General features: G+C 33.4%; 1 protein-coding gene across 1 annotated transcript in view; it reads right to left on the bottom strand.

Moving 5' to 3' along the window:
* LOC128546210 (scavenger receptor cysteine-rich type 1 protein M160-like) overlaps nt 1-21,748 on the bottom strand; it is a 76,038-nt gene that overhangs the window by 38,202 nt on the left and 16,088 nt on the right. Inside the window, exons 16-28 of the mRNA XM_053523783.1 lie at nt 21,352-21,502; nt 16,485-16,663; nt 16,078-16,228; nt 15,642-15,814; nt 14,343-14,496; nt 10,770-10,903; nt 10,432-10,579; nt 9,603-9,775; nt 7,978-8,128; nt 4,625-4,779; nt 3,442-3,586; nt 3,097-3,272; nt 227-377 (exon numbers count right to left, since the gene is read on the bottom strand). Of these exons, the coding sequence (XP_053379758.1) occupies nt 227-377; nt 3,097-3,272; nt 3,442-3,586; nt 4,625-4,779; nt 7,978-8,128; nt 9,603-9,775; nt 10,432-10,579; nt 10,770-10,903; nt 14,343-14,496; nt 15,642-15,814; nt 16,078-16,228; nt 16,485-16,663; nt 21,352-21,502 (2,041 nt within the window). The remainder of the gene's footprint in view (nt 1-226; nt 378-3,096; nt 3,273-3,441; nt 3,587-4,624; nt 4,780-7,977; nt 8,129-9,602; nt 9,776-10,431; nt 10,580-10,769; nt 10,904-14,342; nt 14,497-15,641; nt 15,815-16,077; nt 16,229-16,484; nt 16,664-21,351; nt 21,503-21,748) is intronic.

Below are 21,748 nucleotides of genomic sequence, written 5' to 3'. Positions count from 1 at the left end.
TATATATAAGACCTACTACTTCCGGTAATATCTTTTGTAATTTAAAGTCTGTATTAAAGTATAACGTTTACATTTCAGTTATGTTTTTATATAACTTGCACATAAAGCGCAACATGTAACTGCTACAAAGTCATATTTTTAATTGCGCCAACATTTAATACGGATTTTACTTAGTTAAAAATTCCTTAATGACAAATAAGACGAAATTGTGTGTTCTCATACTTACAGATTAGTTTCTGTGCGAATTGTTCTACAAATAACATCAGCTTCGTTCAAGGTGAAATTATCTCCACATATAGATAGGTATGAGTCATTATAATTCACACGTACATATCCAATATTCGCATTTGATCCACCTATAAGAGCCACCGGTGTATCTTAAATATATAACAAAATACTTTCACTAGAACCGTTGAAACATCTTGGTAAGTTTGCCAAGAAATATTTAGATAAAATACGATAAACATAAAAGGTCTCATTTATTGACTGTTTACAATGCAGATAGAGCTGTTTTTGTAGGCATAACGATGTATTTCGTGATTTTGCTTTTGATAAATGCTCAATAACTCTAAGGTTTATTTGTTTTGACTTTAACGCCGTTTTTTTAAACAGTATTTCAGTTATGTAATGGCGGGCAGTTAATCTAACCAGCGTTCTTGGATTCTGTTCCAGTACAGACCTGTTCTCCGCAAGTGACTACCAACTTCCCCACATGAGTCAGAGGAGGACCACGAATGATTTCAGAAACACTGTCTTTTATAGAATCATCACGGGAACATACGCCTCGCCAAGGGATCGAACTCACGACCCCGCAATGAGCTCTCCGTATCGAGCTACGCATGCGGACAATCATTCTAAGGAATCAGTAAATCTTGTTATGTATATGTCATTTCCCAACTGGCTTTACTTTATTGATAACTCATTGTAAACTGACGTTATTTTGAAACATCATGTCAATAAGTTGTTTATATTCTATGGTGTTCCAGAATGTTCTACCACAATACTGACAGGGTGTTATAATTATTTTTAAAGTCTGGATTGTTCTTGTTTTTTCACGAATATTCTTTTTATTGTTGGTGATACATGGAAGTTCTGAAACCTTGCATGATACTTTAAATTGGTAGCTGTTTGAGGACAGGGCAAAACCTACAGTATTCTTAATAACACAATATTATCTGTGTGGATATTAATTTTAACTTTCTTTGGATATACATTAACATTGTAGATTAAAAAAAGAAAACCAGGACAGGAATTGGACTATTCTTGCATATTAGAGTTGTACTTTACAGTTAATATTTCTTAAGGTATTTGAATTGTTAATTTCATAAATAAAATTTAGTTACTGTTAATAGATGCTGGTTTGTTTTTCTGCTACTTTTAGCATTTTAAGTAACAAGAATTGTCACCCTTAGAAGTAACAATCTAAAACAACACAGTCACGGCATTATATTACATAATCTAATCATTATTCTGTGTTCTTTTTCGGTTAATTAATTGTGCCTTAATATAATTTTATATAATAACGAACTATTTAGACATTCGACATCAATAAATCACCCATATTTCCTGCTTATAAACATATATAACATCTTATCAAGCAGTCGCTCAAGTTATATAATGTAATAGTGTAGGTAGTTCTTTTCTGATTTTAGTGGACACGAATCCCATCCGTTTTTACATCATTCCGTTAGTCCGATCTCATTTCCGTATCCAATTTGTAAGTTCTTAATCCACAGATCGATTTTCAGATGACTCGGCAAAACTTTTGACCACATCAAAACAAAGTGTCGTGTACAACATGTAAAACTTAGAAGTGAAGAGTTAATATTATTTATTAAAAGCGTCTGCATCGTGTCCGCTTTAGAACTTTGCTAACCATCCTCGGACTTTGATATTACTTAGTACCATTGCTTCCTATAACAATGCAACATACCAGACGCAAAACCCAGGCCCCTTAAAGGTCCAAATCACATTCGGAGATTAATCATTTTAGATAATTTTTACCATAACATGATCATGTTTAGCACGCAAAATCAAGACTCCTTTTAGGTCAAGATTTAACTTGAAATTCAAATGCTAACAAGGTCTGTTTCGTGTCTGCTCCATAATTATGTGGACATCAATACTTGGCACAGGTATTGCCTATAAGAAGACGTCATGTCGACGACACAGATCTCTTGGGCAAAGGTGATCAGCTTTAAGTATATTTTCTTGTCCGGTAAATAACTTTGTCATGAACGGATCAATATTTAAATATATTTTCGCTCAAGCAAAGTCCTTCCCATATGATATATATCACAAAGGTCAATTCATACAAAGAGGCCAAAATATTTAAGTAATATGTAACATTTTTTATGCATGTATGGTTATTCAAATGACTTGGCATATTAATTGATCAAAACAAGATTATATGTCATCATAATGATCAATTTACAATCAATTTACAAGACTAGTGAAATTGTTTGCTGTTGTATATTTTAAACATCAGAATTACTTCCCTTTTATAATACAAAGTATTTCATTACAAATGCTTTCTATTCTCTCACCAATTTAACAATGTATTGTGTATTAAAAGTAAGCTGTTATATATTAGCAGCTAACGACTGTAATTACCAAAACATGCATAGTTTGCATTAAAGCCTAGTGTAATACATGTATAGAGAAATATTGAATATATTCATTAATAGAAGACACATCATACGATGAAAAAATTAGTACCCTACCCCTAAAACTCTGTATTGCAGGCCATTTTCCTGTTTGATCAACAAAATTATTCCTTCTGTATTACATACATCATTAATTATATGTAAACGTACTCTAATGTCAAACATGTTTGATAATAAAGAACTTGTTCTTCAACAAATACTTCCATTCCAAGGCGGCGGCACCCCGTTTTGTACCCTCATTTATTTGTTTTGTTCTCTTCGTCTGTTTGTTTTATTTGTCTATGTAATAATACTTATCAGCCGTATGAATCTTATTTTGAATGATCTGCGTTCTTGCTATTCCTACCCTGTTTTTTTTTATTCTACAAACAAAACCTTTAGTGAACCTGGTCCATATATTTAAAAAGTCAACAATAGAACATTTACTCACTGCATTCAATTTCAAGAGGCATGTTGTAGTAACATTTTGTTCCATTTTCCCATTCATCAGCAGGACATTCGGTTATATCATATTCGGTCCCAACGCAACGCAAATTAGTGATTGTAAATGTACCATTGATTGCTGATATATTTCTATATGAACGTCCGGAATGAACAGCTGCGCCCCTATAAAGAAAATATTGTTGCTTTATTGTTTTTATTAAAACAACCAATCTATCTTTCAACGGCTAGATGTATTTATACATTAGTTACTTTGTAAGTTGTATAGCAAACTATATAAACTGCAATGATATCAAGAAAGCTCGACTTTTGTCTAGATGTCGTATAAACTTACGCATAATTATATCCTAACATTCTGCATATGACTTCGGCATTATTGGCACTGTTGTAGTGACAAATATTACCCCATTTGCCTTTATAGAAAACCTCCACTCGGCCTCTGTATTCTGTTGGTCCGTCTTTTAACCTTACAGTGGACCCTTCAATGAAAATCTATAAGTTTAAAAATATGTTTATTTGTGATTTTACCTGTCGAAACATGTGTTAAAAAACAAGCAATCAAATTTATAAAATCATGATTTGCAATATTTTTATGTCCGCCTTATCAAGTTCTTATTTGCCTGTTAGAACTTCTGTATCAAATGAAGTAATAAACACTCTTAACACTACTCTAAAATTAGCATTGCTATTTGTTACTTACAAGTTGAACATTCTATTATTCTCCCTATTGATATAATTTCAGGACATCAAACCCGCTGATAGAGTAAAATAAAGTGGACAGCTAACTACAAATTAAAGTTCATTTAGCTATTTTCCACATATAACACACATAAATGTATATCTTATTTGTTTGTTTATAAAAATACAATATTCATTAAAATAATACCTTTCCCAGTTTCATATTTAAGTTAATTTAACAATGAAAAATACTCGGGTGAAGTATTTATATAAAACAGTTAAAGTGGCGTTCTGTTCTGATTGGTCATCCATACGATGTCATTGGTCAAATGTCAATTGGAACTTTCTGTTGGTCATAAATCCTAACAATCCGATTTTAATGTAACATCTCAAACACCGTATTTGCGTATCTCTATTCTATGTATATCATATTCCTAATCTGCGAATAATGACATCTTTATTATTGAAACGATTTCAGTCAGAGACAAAGGAAATGTTTCCATATAATATTCAGACAAAAGCATTACTTGGAAACATGCAAAAGTGCGAGTCAGAATTTAAAATTCGAGCATTTTTAGAAAGTTTTGTGGATTGCAAAATGAGTTATCACAACTTGCAGACGTTACGCATTACATCGAGCATTTTCTCGCCTAACAGAAGGTATATATGATCCCCTTAAGTTAATATTTAACCGTTGCTGCAACATTTTGTTCCTTCATTTTTAACATAATAACATGTTTTTTTTCTTATTGACTATATACAAAGCAAAGCATTAATTTTTACGAGTTAGTGCCGAGGTTAACATGAATCATTATAATAAACTCTACAAAAAAGCTTACTACAATCAATTGAGACTACACCTCCGCCCGTGCACGTGGTGCTTGACCATCGTGTAGGACACTCTGATATATCAACTTCATTTCCAGTGCACTGCAACGAGCCGGTAAGAAAATTCCCGTGTCTTTGTATTGATCCCAGAATAGCTGTTGTGTTTCTGCAAAGAAAATGAATCAAACATACATGGTCTCATTGTCTAAAGTTGATTATACCATAAGTATTTTTTACATTCATTAGTGGTTATTAAAACAAATGAAATTCTCTTTATAGATATATTTCTGTTTTATGTTGCCTATTTTATCTATTATCGTCATATAATTGTAATTGATAACATATACTGAGAAGCAGATACTGTAAATAATAAATGGGAGTATTAAGAAGTTATGCCAAATCTCGATGAAAATTCAATCAATCGTAAAACAAGTCCAGGCTTGCTACTGCCAATTCTTATGACGTTTTATTAAAATACCATCAATAGTATAGTATAAAAGAAGTCCAGCAAGCGATGTACGAGTTAAGGTCCGGACAAAAATATGTACATACTTTATGTGAAACCTGAAACTGGCCATAACAAAGTAAATATTAATTCAGTCGTAAAACCTATAACATATGCACAACTTGGCTTGTTGCTCATCATTCACATAAAGTCTCATTGAAATCCCAAAATGAGCATTGGATAAATAATCCGGACAGATTTTATTCAAAATAGATTTAATGATCTATAGTTTTGCAAAAAATATGATTTTAGCTTGATGCACCGGCGATATGCACAACAATTTCAGACCATACCTACCACCTCTGTAGCCTAGTGGTAGAGCGCCCGCTTCGAGTGCGAGAGATCGTAAGTTCGATCCCTGGCCGCGTCATACCAAAGACGTAAAAACTGGTATTGGTAGCTTCTTCGCTCGGCGCTCAGCATTAAGAGGATAGTGCATGATCTATTCAGATCGATGTCAGTATAATGTGACTGGGTGAGATATCGTGTCACGTGTCTACGGCGTGATATTCCAGTGAGGAAGCATTGTGCTCACTGCTACAAGTAGACACCGTCGTTAGATTGTTGAGAAAGACGTTAAACCCGAAAATAAACACACACATACTGATCACAACTAAGAAATTGTATTCTTGCATAAAAACTACTTTTTTCACTAAATCCGCCCATGTATTAACGGGAGAAAAATCGTGTGCAAACAAGGCAATTCACCTGCTGTTAATACCCGATTTTTATTTTTGAAATGCTTTCCCAGGGACGTATATATATTTCTTCGCAGATTGACATCTGGTATCTGCGTCTTGTTTCTTTTATAAAAACCTGTTCTTGAAGCATTAAAGATGCAATCTAAACCATAAAATGTTTTACTGTATCAGTAACTAACGCCAAATGCGCTGCCCCCACAATGCTCGTACTCGTTTCTTACCTTGTTTACTCCCCTTTTAGAACTCGGCGTCAATTCAGATTTTGTAGACAACCGTGAATGTTAAAGAATCGCGTGTTTATCTGTGCGATTCTTTGTTTTTAGGAATCATATTTATGATTTCCGTAAGTATCAGTGGGTATGTTTTTATCTAATTTCTCGAAGAATTTGTATAAACAGCTTGGAAGCTTGACACTACGATCGTACTCATCCGCCAAATTGTGAAATGATATGAACAATTATTGGTAATTTTAGGTCTGTAATAACGAGAGATAAAAAAATCACTTAAAACCATCAGGATGTGCTTTTGATAGTGTTGTTTATTTTTGGGCCCTGGATACAGATATTTAAAACATGTTTACCGTTTCCAAGAACAACAGGAATGGTAAATAAAAAATGTACCGGAATCGTCAAGTCATCACATATGAAAACAATACATAAAGCCGTCGTGTAATGTTTTTTTTATGCAAGAACAGCGACAATACACGTTTATTTTGTGTATTAACGTCTACAGAAGCCCTTGGGATATGTTTGTGACCGAACTTCGGTCGAGGTCACAAACATATCCCAAGGGCTTCTGCAGACGTTAATACACAAAAAAACGTGTATTATTCCTACATTGAAGTCCGGCCAAAGGTTTGGAGATGATAAGCTTTATGTGGACAGACAACCCACGTAGGCAATAAAATATGTCGCCACGAAATGGGGAAACATAGTAATATTTATATTAGCACAAGATTGACTTTGGTCTCAAATATTACACAATACATATGAATATTTTTCAGGATTCCTTATATAAAAAGCTGGTCCATATTTAGTACTATTAACCGGTCTACAGTTCAACACTAAATTTTGCTGCGCTAAAGCCAAATCTAAAAGAAACAAGAAATGTCTTTAAAAAAGACAAACGGCGTAGAGGAAATAATGATTGGCGCATGGAAAAATCAGAACTAAACAAGATGTACAGACAGAAACCATTTGGATGTGCATGTATATAAACACATGATTCATTTGCAAATATTTCAACTAAGCAGCAAATGTAAATAATCAATAGGTATCTTTTCAGCTATAGAAGGTCAAAATGATTTGACGTCCTCTGCTGATTCTGAAATACTGCAGGGAATAGCTCAATTGCGTGAAATAATAACAAAGGATTGTTAAATTTTCTGTTTTATTTTCACGAAGAACATGAATTTACCGGGTGTGCGAAACCGCGTATGGTGCGAAACCGGGCTGACTAACTCTTTAGTTACAACCAGCCACCACTCATTCACCTGTAAGCGAGGTATGCAAAGGGGGTAAGACGTTTATTTTTTATTTCTCTTGCGATGATAAATTACTAAAGACTTTTTAATAAGAATAAATCGTTTTAGTTATTGGTAACAAAACTACTAGATATCCTCTATTTAATATATACCTTCTGTTATTCAATGTCATTTAAGACTTAGTAATATATGGTTTTTCTTTTCAGCGCACACCTGTTCCGTTCACCGATTACCATAGAATATATGTCAAAATCCATGCTATACAACTACGCCGAAAACAAAGATACAAAAACCTTGTTTGATATCATGGGATATAACAGTTATTGAATGACTTGCTGGTCAATAGTCAAAACATTGGGTAATAGATTTGTCTACTAACTGGCAAGACATTCAATAAGTGTTTATTATTACATGACTTGTTAAAAAAAATCGCTGGTCCGTGGTTTGACCAGGCGTTTGTTCAACACGAGTTTGCTTGGCTAAAGTCATAACTGAAACAAAAAATTAAAATTTATTTCTGTAGATATCTCATAAAAGCACTTTTACACGTTTTGTCGGTCAATTATTAAAACCAATAGCTCACGTTCCTTTGGGCCTCGGGCAAATAGCTTGACTTTTGATCGGCAAGTCAATCAGTAAGTGTACTATATGTATTTATAGTATTACAGCTCTTACTTGACATGCTTATGACCGAGCATTCGACAAACAACATGCGCATTATGTAGATCAAAGCCATTACTACAGACTGGAAACCAAGTGTCATTCTCTTTAACCTCCAGTTGACCGAACTGGTACTTTGACCCATTAGTCAGTTGGACAGGTGTTTCTGAAAAGAAGTCTATTGGTATAATGATAAACAAAGTATTTTGACATTTTTGTACTAGGAAGAAATGTATTATTGTATCGAGCAAAGTTACATTAATATTTAATTTTTAAAATGTAACAAACGCAACGTGACAGTTGCTGCAACTAAAAATAATAAAACATTTGCATAACCATAGCCTAACGAGAAAAATACGTGAAAAAATTAGAACGTTATACTGATATTAAACGGTATGGCGTATTATTGCAGGAACTGAGCTCTTAACATCGCAAATAAACTATATATTTATACAAAGGGAAATATTTTCTTGCATACCGAGCTGGAGATTTTGGTTTTTCACCCGCGCTGGAAAAACTCCGGCTTACACGCCGGGGTCTAAGTTGACACTCGTGCTGTAAATGACATCATAACGAACTACACTTATGAAGCAGATTCGTGTCTTAGGTTTTACTTTTTATATAAAACAGGATGAAAACAAATACAAAATTGCTCTTTGTTCTCATGACTGTATACGTAAACCAAAATAGGTTATTATACGAGAAATACTTAACGTTACGCCACAGTACTGTAAGGAAACTAAAAAGAAATGTTGTTGTTCACGTTTAAATGTCATGACGTCTTTCTGTGGACGTTCATTTCCCGCGCTTCGTTTAAATACATGTCTATGGCAAAATAATGCTGAAAAGAAAGTCATTCGTTTTATCTTATTTCTTCTATTGTTTTTACAATACGGTATGCAAGAAATATAATATATCATAAAAAGTATGTGCAGATGGAAATTTCCGGCTCTTTGGTACATGTCTTTGCGGAAACTCGAAAGATCCTCGTTACCACCTAAACTATACCACGGGCCGGATATTTACATTTGCACCTAGAACCAGTGAAAATTCTTATAGACTAAAATAAATCATAATATTCGACGGGCAGAAATTAAGTTCTCTGACGACTTTAAAACATCAATTTAAATGTAAGCTGAAGAATACTGGCATGTATGCTTGACTTAACCTGAGTTACTGAGTAAATGTGGTCAGGCACCGCGTACTGTATTCAGTCAAAATTGAGAATACTTTGATCATAAAACAATTTACGTCACTTTTGACGTTTGAAGTTCTCCGTGCGTGTCCTGCTCTTCATGTATGAATCATTCTTATTTACCTTTACTTATCAATAAAGTCAGCAACATTTACCTTTACCTATTAATAAAATCAGCAAAATTTATATATTAACTAGACATAGTTCAAATTTAGACATTTGAATCTGACAAATACATATTGTATTTTTAAGCATTACAGATATTTTCACAAAGTCTGGAAACTAAATGACTGCCTCTCGTACAATATGACCTATTTTCCACTGTATGAAAATAACAGTTAATACAATTTGAGCCTGTACGAATGGACAAAAACAAGTGCAAAGAAATACATCTATAATTCCAGTGCAAAATTATTGAAAAATTAATATAAAAGCTTCTACATACGACAATTTACACCAGAATATATATTGTTGCAAGAACTGCTGTGCGGATTCCAGTAACTTTTCCGACAGTCAAATATATCTGTTTCATCCCAATCACAGTTTAGACCTTCAGGTGTGTTGTATTCACATGAACGGTAATCGCGTAGTTCCTCTCTAGATTGAACATTTTTGTATCTGAAGATATAATGAATTGATAAAACATGTAGTGGATAGGTTACCGTTATAAAATCAATCAACGGGAAAACTTATTATGATAAGTAGTTATGATGGTCTTAATTATTCTAGCACTTTCAACATGTACGTTTACATTAAACTGTCTTTAAATTCAGGTAATATTACTGTTTTTATGCTATGATCTAAAATACTAATACGAAAGAAAACAGACAGAAGCAAATAAAATTATTCTATTCTGTTTTAATTTCATGTTTACATACCCTGGTTCAGTAAGTACTATTTTCCATCGAATTCAACTAACAGTATATATTGAAATTTAAGTTATAGAAGTAAATTAATAAATCTGTAAACAATAAATAACGCGAATCTTTTCGATATTCTTTTCGTATTCCCTAACACCTTTGTTTTGGACACTACTGGAACTGAACCGGAACTTTCTGATACAAACCAGAACGATCTTTTTAATGATTACCATGGTACAGTTTCAGTACAGAGGCAGCAGTCTAGTATAATTTTTTTGATATAGCTAATGCTCAGAACGTGTGAGTACATTATCAAAGCGCAAGTCAATCAAATCTTTGTAATGATATACCTTGATATATATAGCACATTTAATCTGACAAGATCTCTTTCCTAACTTAAATATTTGGACACACCTTGTAAAGTTATATCCCAACATTTGACACACAACATCGGCCGCTTGTATGTTGTTGATATAGCGAATGGCTTCCCATCGATCATGTACATATAAAGAAACAGTTCCCATGAAGTCTGTACGACCATGTATAAGTCTTACAGCAGTACCTGAAAAAGGATACACAGTTAAATACTAGTACACCAAATCAATAAGTAATTTTATTTTTGATAGTATTTGATGATGACCTTTTAACATTTTGTATATTTTTCAAACATTTAAAAAAGCAAAATTTACATATATACGATGTAAGATGTAGTTAAATTATGTAAGACATCAAAGTTAATGTAGATATTTTACCGCATTTTACTCCTAATCGACTTGAACAAAATTGAGTGGTTATATTGCATTTCGAGATATCCCTTTCTTTGCCACCGCAAGTTATTTGTGCAGCCTTTGTAGATCTGCCAGTTTCTGAATATATTTGTACTTTCCTACAAATTTGAAAACATTATAAAAACACATACCGATGTAACATGCTTGGTGCACTGCACAACAGAAAAGCAATGAGGAGGGCTTCGTTTATTTTATACTGGTTTCTGTAACGCAACTACTATGTATACTGCCCGATAACACTTGCCTGATAATGTTCTGTTATCACGTCAATGACCTGATAACAAAGTTAAGCCCCGACCATATTGCCGGACTAGACCTTTAATCAGTACCATTCCGAATAATTTTTGATAGAGTCCAGGTTTAATCATGTATGACCTTTTTTCTAAACAGATTCTATAATCTACTTGTGATTTCCTTAACTCTGCCTATCTCCATTTCTATCGAACAATGATGATGTCATTGTGTAATGTACATCATGCCATCACAATGTTTACATGGATCGATTCTTATAAGTGTTTATACACTTGGGACAATTCACTTATTGTGCTTTCTTGATTTATGCCTAATTGAAGGCATTTATTTTTATTAAGTAGATGCAAACGTGTCTATTTTCATTAATAATCTTGGAAATTTAAAAATGTGAAAATAAAGCATGTTCTTACGAATACATCTGCGGATGTCTCTAAATTGATTTTTGTACTTTTAGCATGTGTAAATGTTGAGTTCTGCTCAACCCGGGGCTAGAGGGCGTGGACGGTAGCATGAACAGGCTCAATCAAACCGAGCCTGCAACATTTTCGTTTTTGTCGTGTTGGGCGACCTGAGAAGCTTCCACTTTTCTCTATTTTATTTATTCAAGATGATATGTTATAGTTTCATGCAGGTAGGAGTTATTGTTTGCTTTTGTTATTTTTATAAGGATATCAGAAAGTGAATAAACATTGTCTAAGTTGAAGCAGGCTCGGCAGATATGGGCGGAAATAGTTCGCTGATACTCCATTTCCTTTCATAGCATATCAGTCTCGACTCGGTAACATTGACATCAAAATACAGTAGCCCGTTATTCTCTATATATCAATCGAAAAGATATATAATTTGTTTAAACCCAACTTAATTTCTTGGAGAGTTTGTCTAACATGTAAAATGATAAAACGTAATACAAACTCGTGGGTGGGTCATAATCAACATATTGACCTTCTGCAGTGCTCATAACATATTTCAGTTATAACAATATAAGACCATTAAACTGGAATAAATGAATTACCACATGCAGCCTTTGAGTGTTGCATTTAAAGTTCGGTCAATATTAAGATTTATCAACCTTATAAAAGTAACTTCAACATCGGGCACACCCTTGTTTGATATCCAGGTCCATAAATCCTCACATCGCCCACCCTAAATGACAATGGTTGTATATTATTTCGAACATATTTAGCTTATTCATGCTGAAAACTGACACAATTTGAGTAATTAGAATTTGAAAGCATGTCATATTCGAAGATTTTTATTTTGAAATATATTTTTTATAGTACAATAAATCAGGAAACGAAAACAATATCCACTTTCTATGTCGTGTTATGCTTCTTTTACCGTTAAGCGGAATAATTTGGGTTTGAAGCGTTCTTACTACAAAGTGCTAGCTACTGCATGCTGCTTTGTTCCGAAAAGTAAAGTCGTTTATTTTTGTTTTGTTAAAACTGACAAATTGAGTAAAATCAATTTCTGCTGAAATACGTTGTCTTCTTTCGTAGTCTAAAGTATGAATCGTTCTAAACAATAAAGATGCAACAAATGAATGAGAATATAAAAAAAAATTACAACATAGAGGTGATAAGATTTACATAAAAAGTACCAAAACGAATATGCACGTATTACTACGCGCTGTGCATTTTTGGCAGTTTCAAAGACGCTTGCTTAACACTGCATTTTATAGGAGTTGCGTAAAATACATTTAAACTTGTTGATATTGAAGAAGATATAAAAACAGAAACTAAATGGAAAATTTATCAAATTGTATGTTGACGCCGAACATCTAGAAATAGTTAATCAAAATGCAGAAAGTTTTTAGGACATAAAATATTGTGAAAGTAACTGTCAATATGCTTAAAAACGTACTGGAAATTCTAATTGGAATACATTTTATAGGATATTATGTAACTGTTTTACCAATTCATGCTGTGGAGGTTTGTCGGAATCCAGCAGGTACCGTCAAGCTTTCAAAATCAATAATAATCAAAGGGCAGTTGCCTGATGGAAAATCATCAGATCAAAACCTAACTACGATATATGCATCTACACATCATATTTATCATTGCCATGAATCTTCATAAAAATCCAGCAATCAAGGGAGAAATATACTGACAACGTTATATAACAAAAGAATGGCCAAAAAGTATTTGTTTCGCGCATATATTTGCTGTCTTCTAGTTCACTGCGCAAATAGATTTTATAACAAGCATCGTTGTTAAGTTTAATCAAAATGCGACTAGCGATAAATAGAAAGTTGACAAAGTTATATAATTAAAACAATTTCCAAACAATATTAACTCAGAAAAGCCTTTCAAAACAGTAACAAGGCAAATATTTGCTCACACATCCGTTTCGTTATGTCTATCGTTGCTATCAAGTTTTGTGAAAATTCGACCATAAGTGTAGAATGTAGTACGCTGACAAGATTGTGTGCCTTCCAAATGGACGGACGAAATAAAGGAGGGTGGGGAGTGACGAAAAAGTAACGTTTAAACTAATATGTTAAAATTCAGCTTTGTCTGCATAAACCTGTCCATTGATCACGTTGTATAACTGACTTATAAATCGGGTGTTGAATTAATGTTAACATTGTTTTAGTTGATTTATGCCGAACAAAACTTAAATCGAAACAAACTTGTTGTGTATTGTACAATTTATGTAAGGATCAGCATGATCGTGAGACCATTACACTAAATAGCCCGACTCTGACGCTAAAATTATCTAGCACGGGTACAATCTAATTACACAATTTCACATTACTAAGGCCGTACCGAACCAGATCTATGATTATCGTCCCAATAAATCTTTCACATTTACACAGTAGGCAGGAACAAATCAATCAACATGTCAGTAAGAAAATATAAACATACCTTGTGTGTCTTTGACACATTTCTCGTCGCAAATGAAGAAGTTTGATATCCAGCGGATATAAAATACAAACTACTTATTTACAAATAAACAAACAAAGTCATATCAAAAATTATTTTCAGTATGGCGTCTTCTGATACAACACAAAAAAACTTAGTTCTAGTCCGGCAAATGGAAACTATTGCCATGCAGTTTTTTTAAACACATGTACTCAACACTATTGAAAATATTTAAAACTAACTAATAATTTTCAAAGTAATCAGTGCAAACGTTTAATACGAAAACATTCTTTAATAACCGAATAAGTACTTTCATTCATCAAAATGTTCTTTCGTTCAGACAGTCAAAAAGCTACCATCCCAGTGTATATTCAGTCTGCTATGGCTCATGAACAAATCTAACAAATATATGATATAATACCCTGTGCTTAATCCCATCATCCTGCACAAAACATTACTTGTTTGAACTGAAGTAGTGTTGTCAATGTGGCATATATCTGTCCATTGCTCGTTGAAAAACAATTCTGCACGACCTGTTCGCCAGTTTTCCCCTTCCGAAAGTCGAACTTGGGTATCTTAAAATTAATGCTAGAAAATTACAACAAGACAACAAGTGGGTCATGAATGCTCTATATCGCTTATTTGACACAAAAGGCTACACAGTTTATTGGTAGAAGACATCTACAGAATTTTATTTGCCAAATATCTGAGCTGTAGGCATTGAGGTTTTTGACAGAAATTTTATTATTGGTTTTCCTGTATCAGTTTATAAAAACAACTGACCCCTATGGACAGGGCCAATGTTGACCTCGGGGATAAGGTCTGAATAAATTGTATAAAGGACCACCTGAAAAAAACAATGCTACAAATCTAAGCCCTGTGTGTTACAGCTTCAGACAAGAATATTGCATGCTTTGAACAACTTAGTAGAGGACCACTAAACAATGATAAATGCTGAATATCCAGCTCGGTGTATTACTATTTTAGACAACATTTTCAAAGCTTTTCATATGTAAAAACAAGCGAACCTAAGTTTAGACAAATTTTGACACAAGGATTTCTTACTTAGGCATAAAACAAGTGAACTCCGACACGGGACTAATTTCGACCACATCGGTAGGATTTGAATTAATTTGGTAAAAAAACTTTTAGACAATACTACATACCTAGGCCTTGCGGTTTTTGGAAAGATTTTTAAAGTATTTTGTTTTGGTTGCTACGAAATCTATATGGAATGGAATTTGTTGAAAACAAAAATAAATGGTATAGAACCATCCGCAAAAAAGCCAAACCGAGTTTAATTAAGTTCCATCAAATTGTTTCAGAGAAGACAAGGTCAAAGTAAAGCTGTCGACGCGCGACGAAGGACGCACGACCATCCACCTATACTAATAGTTCACTAATAATTCGATTTAGAAATGAAAGACCTGTATAAATGCTCAGACCTTTCTGACGTTACTTGAACCTAAAAAGATTTAAACTATAAATGTCAAGATATAACAATGATACTTCCGAAAATGATAAATATCATGGTTCATATAATTATAATCATAATGAAAACGCAAAACGCCTTAGACAAAACAAACTGAAAACAAACAATTAAAGCGGTACTTACATCACCCTAAAAGCTCTGTAGCTTTTCATATTTGACATTGTACAGGAAAATGTGTCTCTTGATCATTATAACATTAGTAATAGTTTTGCAATGTGAATGACTTACTGCAGCTGACAGAAACTGTGTTGTCATAGGTGCAATTTGAGGTGAGTTGCCAAGGAGATGACTGACATTGCTGCAAATCCGTTTCATGCCCAGAACATTGCAAATCTTGAATTAGTATGCATGACACACTGCTACTGCTACTATGAAATGTACTATTTACCATTGCAAAATTCCTATAACGATCAAAGAAAAGTACTATCATGTGAGAGTAGAGTGAGAGTCAGAACAAAACGCATGAACTATGCATATTGATAACACATGCATTTCAGCCATATTGTGGTGTTAGATGGTATTCCGATTACAATATAAGGAAGATAAAATAGTTTTAACTTCTTCTTAATTTCCGTCATATTGCTGCTATATTTTTGTTTTATTAAAACATTTCTGTTGCAAGGTACATGTAGTAATGATAGCTAGACAAAGATACTTGACTTACTTCGTATAATTAAAGCCCAACATGGAACATATAACCGGTATGTTTTTCTCAGCAAAATTGTTGTTAGATATTGTACCCCATGAATTTTCATGCTGTATGTCTACACGGCCCATAGCTTTGGTACGGCCGCCTTGAAGTTGTATTGGTGTTACTGTTCAGTTAAAAGAAAAAAAATCTCATCTACCTGTTCTGTAACTTATAATATACATGCATTTATGTTTTATGTATATATCAAATATGTTTTTGTAATTTATGCATGGTTTAGTGCACATTTGAAATTATTTCACAAACAAAACTTTCTAAGAGATTAAATAGTGGATTTTTCTTTCGTAAAACACTAATGATATTTTTATGAAATTGATATAAACTATAAAATTCATAAAAGAATAAAAGCGATATTTACTCACAGCAGTCAATGCCAACACTATGGTAATATGAATTGCTGCAGTTATCGTTGCCTGTATCCCAGTCGTCAGATGGACATACTGATATATCTGTTTCATTTCCAGTACATTTCATGTTCGAAATCATGACGTTGTTAAACTCATATCCATATGTATCATAGGAGTTCGAATATGTGATGTCACTAAAATGTTGCATGCTTATATTGTTAACATTAAATACCGTATAAATTGACAAAATAAAAGAAAATATCAGAACTTACAAAAAGGAATACACTGGATTCTGAGACAAAATTTATACTCTTAACTGTATTTCATTCGTCAAGAGTCTTTCTAAAAATAAAAAATGAAATGTTCATTGACAAAATGCAACGACTACGATTGTAGGGCATATTACTAATTGTTGATAAGAATAATCGTTGTCATGATCTAAGATAATCTGACCTGTAATGTCAGATTTCTTAAAGGGGAATATGCAAAGTTTGACAAATTTATAATCAGAATCAATCAAGTTATTTCAATCCCAGCCTGATAGGAAAATTGGACTACAAACAATGGAGATAAACATAAAGCCGTTTAAGTATTACCAATGTTATTAAACGTCAGTCGTTTTTGGTAGAGTATATCATCATTCTTTCCATTAATAGGCATCATCAAAAGAGGTATTCATTGAAAAATTGTGTTACATATGATTACTTTAAGTCAAGTTTTACTATTTGACATTTAAACTTAGATTACCGTTCGTTACAGTATGACATACTATTCATTAAATTACTATAATCGGTATAAAGAAAGGACAATGACACCTCTATGACCCAAATGCACTTGCGTAAAAATAGCACACATTGATTAAGGACTTTTCTTGGAAAGGGTGACAGGGAGGGGAGATGGGGGTAGTGCTTGAGTGCAAGCTAAAACTATAAAGAAATGTATAATGATTTAATCGATATAAAGTTACATAGGGTTGTCTCCAGGTCCAGATCCATAAGCCAGGAAACATCATTTATGTACAAAATCCGATAAGGCCAGTGTTTGTGGGCGTGAAGAATGTTGTACAGATCTTAACCTCTCACGAATAGACTCAGTCAAATAGAATCTGCTATCATTTTACTTAGTTGCATCCTGTGTTTCCAAAAGATCTTCTTATGGGTTTTATTTTAAGGTGGATAAAAGTTGCAAGACAAATTCTGCATTAAATCCATTGCAGACAAAACTTTCGAGAAAATCTGATTACATGCACACACACCTAGCCCTGATAAATGCAATATAGGTATAGGTGGGAGTTTTGGGATCCTGTGCCGAGAAGTCAGAACTTCTTCGAGACAATACCGGTATTATGCATTTTATGCTATTTCAGAGGATGCCAGGTTAAACTGTGCATACTTATAGTCTAGATAATTTGGAATACAAATATCGTTAGTGACTTGGTAGCCTCCTCACCCCAACCTAGAAAGTTTGTGAAAATCTACAAGACAAGTGGTGCGTCTTTTTTAATCATTTTAGACATATAACTTTTTCGTGTCTTTCCAATTTTTATTTCATTTCAGTACATCGAGATATGTACGAGTACATATGCAGAATGTTCTTTATATGGATACAATACTCATAAAATTCAAATGTTACATGTTTCAACATGCAGTTTTGTCCATATATTTCAACAAGGTCCAAACACATATATATTGTACATATTATGTATCTCTGAAATGTTTTTTCAAATACTAATGAGGGATGGTAAATGACCGGTGAATGATGAAATGATGGAGAGTCCTTAAAGAAAAAAAGAAGAGAGCGGATATAGAACTATTAGCAAAACGGCTTCTGATTAATGAGCAAAAGTGCACACTACTATCCAATGTGTGACTATATGTCGGAGGTACCATTGACTCTGATACTATACAACACAAGCCAATGATAGAAGGAGGCTATGGAAATATGTATGCTACGGACATTTCTAAAAGTGACACATTAACTATGAGTAAGTTTACAATATAAACATATTCTACAATGGATAAAGAAATATGTATTACGAACGAACAACTAGAAAGAAGATCTAAAAAAACATTTTACAAAATAAATTTGCTTCATTAACTCAGTTGTACATGAAGTGAATATACTATGTAGAAGTAGATCTAGTATGACATTTTCGAGAACGTAGAGAAAAGTAGGAGAAATACCAGGCTATCAAAATATACATTGTCAGAATAATTTGTAATTGTTATATAATAATCACGTGTTGCAAGCGCTCGATTACCTTACATTTAATCATTGCTGTAATTATACTGTTGTGTTGCTGCAAATTCATTCGGGGATTTTGTGGTTCATTTTGTTTTATTATACATTTTACAATGTTGAAAGACTGCCAGTCACTCGTTAGAGCCGTAACTCTTTGTAGAATACCATATACGAATCTAGGTCAATAAAACAAACGTGCCAGGATAGCCCTAGTTCGCTCACATGAGAAACACAAAATTACAGTGTAAACATGTTTAACCTAGTAATTTTTTTGAAACAAATATTCTGGCCAATTTTCATTAAGATTGGACAAAAAATGTGGTCTCTTGAGTTTAAAAAGGTATTTTCTTAGATATGATCTAGTGACCTAGTTTTTTACCCTAGATAACCCATATTGGACCTTGACCAAATTTCACGAAGATCAATTGAAAAATACAGTCTCTATCGCATACACAAGGTTTTTGTTTGATTTGACCTAGTGACCTACTTTTTGACCTCAGATGACCCATATTCAAACTCGACCTAGATTTTATCTTGGCAATCATTTTGACGAAATTTCATGAAGACCAATTGAAAAATACAGTCTCTATTGCATATACAAATTTTTTCTTTGATTTTAAGATTTTAACCGCTGATAATCCATATTCAAATTCGACCTAGATTTCATCATGGCAATCATTCTGACATAATTTTATGAAGATCAATTGAAAAATACAGCCTTTATTGCATACACAAGTTTTTTGCTTTGATTTGACCTATTGACCTACCTTCTGAACCCAGATAACCCACGTTCAAACTTATCCTAGATTTTATCAAGGCAATCATTCCGAGTAAATTTCATGAAGATCAATTGAAAAATACAGCTTGTATAGCATACACAAGGTTCTTCTTTGATTTGACCTAGTGACATAGGTTTTGACCCCAGATGATCCATATTCAAACACGACCTAGATTTTATTAAGGTTATCATTCTGACCAACTTTCATGAAAATCAATTGAAAAATACAGCCTTTATCGCATACACAAAGTTTTTCTTTGATTTAACCTAGTGACCTAGTTTTTGACCCCAGATGACCCATTTTCAAAACTCTCTTAGAATTTACCAAGTTTATCATTCTGTCAAAATTTCATGTAGATCAGTTGCAAAATACAGCCTCTATCGCATACACAAGCTTAATGTTGACAGGCGACAGACGACGGACGCCGGACATCGAGCGATCACAAAAACTCACCTGAGCATTGCTATATATTCTATAAATAGCAAAAATCAGAAATCGCTCTTCTACAGAAATCACAGGAATGTTAAGGTATTAATATATATACAGATGACAGACCTATTACTCTATAGCACAAAAGGAGAACTAAGCGATATCTTAATAAAATTTATTCCTGTACCTTGCTATTGCATTATTGGCGATATGCAGTCAATGCATACCTTTTTGGTATACATTTTTGGTAGTCAAGTGTTATAGACGATATCGTATATGAGCTAAGCACCAAGGCGTTATCATATATGAGCTAAGTACCAAGGCGTTTGGGCAATCAATGTTTGAGTCAAAGACAGCGTCTGGCGGGAATTTCAATAAAACTACAAATTAAGTATAGTAAATCAAGCCCACAAGTGGTTAAGCAGAACGTCATTAGTTGTATGCTATTAGTTTAAAACTCTAAAGAATTTGTCTTATCCCTAGCATTACTGCGTTTACAATCTAACTCATTTGAAAATCATTTGTATACGAACATTTAGGAAAGGTAGCAAGATGTAAATTTCCTATATGGGATATATAAGTTTCACCAACTTTGCGAATTACATAACGTAACAAAGGACAGTCAACCTAATCTGTTAGTTAGTCAAAGACATAGTCACCTTAGCGATTGGTCCCATTTCATTGCTTAAAATATGAAAGGCGAGTACCCGAGTAATAAAACATATCTTGAATACATCTGGCCGGTACATGAATTTGTTTAAAATATCAATTCGTGCATTTCATTATTGTACCTAATAGCTCACATAACTGAACCTTCTTTCAAGTAAAACAATGCATCATTTTGGTAATATAAATGTGAGGATATGTCAAATACTTCCCTTAACTTATTTTAGTATATTAATTATTTTGCGTTGACGTTTAGTGGACGTTTTTGTTGCAAGAACAAAGGCGATTTTTACAGATATTAAGAATGCAATTTTCTAAAAACCTCGCCGCCGTCGACAGCGGCCTCCGTGTGCATCAATGTAGTTACAGCACTACTATAATGGTTCCTAGTGCATTGCATTGGATAATATTCAAATGGCTATATCATGTTTCAGTCCGAGTTTGATATCTTTGTCGTCAATTTTAATGCTTAACCACTCTCTTTCTAATGAATTTTTTTTTCAAATAGTGCATATTCCCCTTTAAAATAAATGCATCTATACAAGCATGGTTTTACAAAATTGTTAATGCGTATATGAAAAGGTATACAGTGCGGACATTTCAAAAGAACGTTAATAACTTGTAAAATGCCCTAAAAGATGAAAATTTAAATGATGTTTTAGCTTGTAATATATATTAAATACACTTAACAAAACTTGCAATTGGTCATTGAGGTCAGGTTACCGATTAGTAAATTTGCTCAGTGTATATATTTCCTACTCATTTACCTTGTAAAATTGTATCCCAGCGACCAGCAAATTACCTCTGCATTTTCTTTGGAAAATGGTGAAACGCAAATAGTTCCCCATTTATTGTTATGAAAGACCTGAACCCGTCCTGAGTAAATTGTGTCTCCGTTAACCAGTCGAATTTGTGTGTCTACAAAGCGAAAAGAAATGATATAGGATGTTGTTTTCGGCTTGGTGTGTGTGTGTGTAAGTGAGTGTGCGTGCGTGCGTGCGTGCGTGTGTGTGTGTGTGTATTTTCCAACAATCAGGTGGATTTTGCCAGACCTGTATCATACGAAACGCGCCTGGCGAATACGCGACACATGGGCACAATCAACAGCAATCTACATGTACTAACTCTGTTACTAAATATATCATATATTCTGTACTTTTTGCT

The sequence above is a fragment of the Mercenaria mercenaria genome, chromosome 2, assembly GCF_021730395.1.
Source record: "Mercenaria mercenaria strain notata chromosome 2, MADL_Memer_1, whole genome shotgun sequence".
Classification (NCBI taxonomy): domain Eukaryota; kingdom Metazoa; phylum Mollusca; class Bivalvia; order Venerida; family Veneridae; genus Mercenaria; species Mercenaria mercenaria.
Note: the sequence above shows the minus strand (reverse complement) of the source record. Positions and strands in the feature narration are given on the sequence as shown.